The 4,433-nt window shown below is 51.1% G+C and overlaps 1 protein-coding gene across 1 annotated transcript in view; it reads right to left on the bottom strand.

Moving 5' to 3' along the window:
• Positions 1 to 3,364: 3,364 nt before the first annotated feature.
• The window catches only part of zmat3 (zinc finger, matrin-type 3), a gene marked incomplete at both ends in the record, with an annotated part of 16,825 nt that continues 15,756 nt past the window's right edge, over positions 3,365 to 4,433 (bottom strand). The window contains one exon of the mRNA XM_083694766.1: positions 3,365 to 3,573. Coding sequence (XP_083550892.1) covers positions 3,365 to 3,573 — 209 coding nt within the window. The remainder of the gene's footprint in view (positions 3,574 to 4,433) is intronic.

Genomic DNA, 4,433 nt, shown 5'->3' with positions numbered 1-4,433 from the left:
TATTAGACAAACATAATTGTCATATACAAATAAAGTGATGTTGCACATGAAGTTAAACTACCGTAGATAACATAAATAATTACTTTTTCAAAACAAACACTCATTAATAAAAAAAAAAAAACATAAATAATACACAACAAAAAGGCAATGTTGTGAAAACAATGGAAACAGTTGTCAAAGCAACAATTAAAGGCCATTCTAAATGCTTTAAAGGCCATTCAAATCATTCTCTATAAATAGGATTAATGAACTGATACAACAATGCCCAACGATTAAATAACTGGATGCTTACTCCCAGATCCGTGCCTCCCTCTATTATCAAACTAAGAATCCTACAAACTACGAATCCTCCCTAAAGCTTTGGTTGTGATTCTCCCTCTGTGTGTGCCACTGACTTTTTAGTCGTGCGTGTGTGTCTGTGAGAGAGTGTTTGTGTGTGTCTGTGTGATACTGTGTGTGTGTGTGTGTGTGTGTGTGTGTGTGTGTGTGAGAGAGTGTGTGTGAATCCTCCCTAAAGCTTTGGTTGTGATTCTCCCTCTGCAGTTCCCCCTCTAAAGAGGGATTATACAACAGCTATAACAGCCTAGCTACAGTAGCCCCTCCCCCCCCCCCCCCCCCACCCCCCCTCTTCCCTCTCTGGTGGAAATAATCCCACATCAACACAGTAAACATAGTCCTGCTTTTTATTCTCCTGAGGTACAGTGTAGGCTGTACTTGGGGATGGCAGAGGGATAGGGGGGTCAGAGGGATAGGGGGCGTCAGAGGGATGGGGGGCTGTGGGATGGGGGACTGAGGGACGGGGGGGGTCAGAGGGATGGGGGGGGGGTGAGGGATGGGGGGCTGAGGGACGGGGGGGGTCAGAGGGATGGGGGGGGTCAGAGGGATGGGGGGGCTGAGGGATAGGGGGGCAGAGGGATGGGGGGGGGCAGAGGGATAGGGGGCTGAGGGATAGGGGGGTCAGAGGGATGGGGGCTGAGGGATAGGGGGGTCAGAGGGATGGGGGGTCAGAGGGATGGGGGGGGTCAGATGGATGGGGGGGGTCAGAGGGATAGGGGGCTGAGGGATAGGGGGGGTCAGAGGGATGGGGGGCTGAGGGATGGGGGGGTCAGAGGGATGGGGGGGGTCAGAAGGATGCGGGGGTCAGAGGGATGGGGGTGCTGAGGGATAGGGGGGTCAGAGGGATAGGGGGGTCAGAGGGATGGGGGGGCTGAGGGATAGGAGGGTCAGAGGGATGGGGGGCTGAGGGACGGGGGGGCTGAGGGACGGGGGGGCTGAGGGATAGGGGGGGCTGAGAGATAGGGGGTCAGAGGGATGGGGGGCTGAGGGACGGGGGGGCTGAGGGATAGGGGGGGCTGAGAGATAGGGGGTCAGAGGGATGGGGGGGTTTCACCTTGGGAGGTATGGCCTCAGAACTGCTGCCTTTCAGCACATCCAGGAAAGGGACACAGTGGCAGGCTTGATGGGGAGTAGGGCAGGGGAGGCTGGTGGAGGTAGAAATCGGACTCATTGTTATGCATGGAATGGAATGAGGAATGGTATCAAACAGGTGTGATGACACCATTCCTCATTCCATTCCATGCATTACAACGAGCCCGTCCTCCGATTTCTACCTGCACCAGCCTCCCCTGGGGTGCAGCCAGTCCCTCAATTGATTTAGATTCAGGCCTGCAGACATGTTGCACCTCCACAGCCTCCCAGAGGGAACTACAGGCCCAGGACAGCTGCCTGCCACAGCATCCAACAACAACAACAACAACAACAACAACAACAACAACAACAACAAAGAGCCTGTCTTCACTACAGTGTCTGTTCCAGGATGCTTGCACCACCACACCCTTGAGAGCACACACACAGTAGAAAGAGGAACAGGACCTCAACATCAGCGTCACACTGAAACAGCATCTATTGCTTGTATGTGCAGAGCCGACTTGGATAGATTAATTGTCATCGCAATCACAGTAGTACCACTGTACACTCACCTGGGTTTGGGGTCAGGGGAGGCTCGTGGAGGTAGAAATCGGAGGACGGACCCATTGTAATGCATGGAACAGAATCAGGAATGGTTTCAAACAAATGTGTTTGATACCATTCCCTATTCTGTTCTATGCATTGCGCTGAGCCTGTCCTCCGATTTCAATCTCCACTAGCCTCCCTATCGGTTGGGTTTGAAACATTCACCGGGAGGCCCATGTCCATCTGGTGAAACTCAGGTAATATAACAGTCTATACCCAGGGACAGACCAGAGATGTCTTCAACCCTACAACCTTTTGGGTTCTTCCATATACAGTACAGTGAATAAACAGCGTGAACTTGGCTTCATGTGAGGTTTAAAACGGGGTGATGCAACACACACTGGGGTCAGAATAGGTCCACAGAATCAAATCAACAGGGAGGCGGAACTTTAGAACCATGGAATTAGAATTCCTGAATTCTGATTCCACAAAACTATCCAAAAACAACATGGATAAAAACGTCTACGTATGAAATTGCTATCCGGTTTGAGTCGTGGAATTGGGGCGTGACTTTTGAAGTAACCTAGCAACAGAACAATGCAACCTAGCAACAGAACAATGCAACCTAGCAACATGATACGAACCCTTGTTTAAATGGACGAACGGACTGTGGAAAGTTTCAACTTCTTCCAACTTTTATTGTCCATAAAATAACTGCCAAAACCTATGAAACGGACTATACAGACCCTTGTCATCTCAACTGTCCGTCAACGGATGACTCCCAAAAGAGAAACCATGTATTTGATAGATACAAATAAATACAGCTATATAAATGAAAACATAAACAGAAGATAATTTACATATATAGGTGTACCTATATATACACACACACACACAATACATATAGAACACATAGAAGAGCAGAGCAGAAGAACAGAAACACACCCTCTTCCTCGTCCTCTCCCACCCATCCAAGGTCAGTGCAGGGCATTGGGCCAGGATTCAAGCCCCCCCCATCTCCTAGGTATACCCCAGGCCCCCTCCCGCCACCCCTCTCCTAGGTGTACCACAGCCCCCCCCCCCCTCCCCTATCTCCTATGTATACCCCAGGTCCCCCTCCCCTCCCCTCTCCTCTCCTAGGTTTACCCCAGGTCCCCCCCCCCATCCCATCTCCTATGTACACCACCCCCCAATCTCCTACGTATACTCCAGGGCCCTTCTCCTCTCCTATGTATACCCCCCACCCATCTCCTATGTATACCGCAAGCGCCCCCCCCCACGCCCCCTCTCTCCTAGGTGTACCCCAAGCCCCCCCCCCACCCCCTCTCTCCTAGGTGTACGCCAAGCCCCCCCAACCCCCCCTTCCCCAGGTCTACCCCAAGCCCCCCCCCCCCCCCCCCCCCCCTCTCTCCTAGGTGTACCCCAGCGTCTCCATCTCAGAGCGGTACCGCTGCTCTGACACCTTGCTCTTGTGCTGCTTGCTCTCCAGGTGCAGGCGGAAGTCGGCCTCCTCGGTGGCGCCGCTGTTACACATGGAGCAGTAGAACTGGCCGCTGGGCGTCACACACATCGCCAGGTCCCTCGGGATCCTCTGTCTGGGCCGCGGGTTGTAGTACGGGCCTGGGACGGGGACACACACACACACAGTATGAGCACACACATACACACACAGTATGAATGAACACACACACACACATACAGTATGAACACACACACACACACACACACACACATACAGTATGAACACACACACACACACACACACACACACACACATACACAGTATGAACACACACACAGTATGAACATGACACACACACACAGTATGAACATGAACACACACACATACATACAGTATGAACACATACACACACACACACACACACACACAGTATGAACATGAACACACACACACACACAGTATGAACATGAACACACACACATACATACAGTATGAACACATACACACACACGCACACACACAGTATGAACATGAACACACACACACACACACAGTATGAACATGAACACACACATACATACAGTATGAACACATACACACACACGCACACACAGTATGAACGAACGAACACACACACACACACAGTATGAACACGAACACACACATACACACACACACAGTATGAACACGAACACACACACACACACACACACACACACACACACACACACGGGTTTGATTCCAACGGGAATCAAACCCCCAACCTAAGCGTTGTTAGCACCATGCTCTACCAACTGAGCCACAGAGGACCACGTATAAGATGAACATACACGCACACACACACACACACACACACACACACACACACACACACACACACACACACACACACACACACACACACACACACACACACACACACACACACACACACACACCATCAGAGGCTTCTCCCTAGGACGTTGGAACAAAGTGGCACTAGATTCATGTCAAAATAACACATTCTCAAACATTCCCC

The sequence above is a fragment of the Argentina silus genome (assembly GCF_951799395.1).
Source record: "Argentina silus genome assembly, chromosome: X".
Taxonomy (NCBI): Eukaryota; Metazoa; Chordata; class Actinopteri; order Argentiniformes; family Argentinidae; genus Argentina; species Argentina silus.
This window is presented reverse-complemented; position numbering and strand designations above follow the sequence as displayed.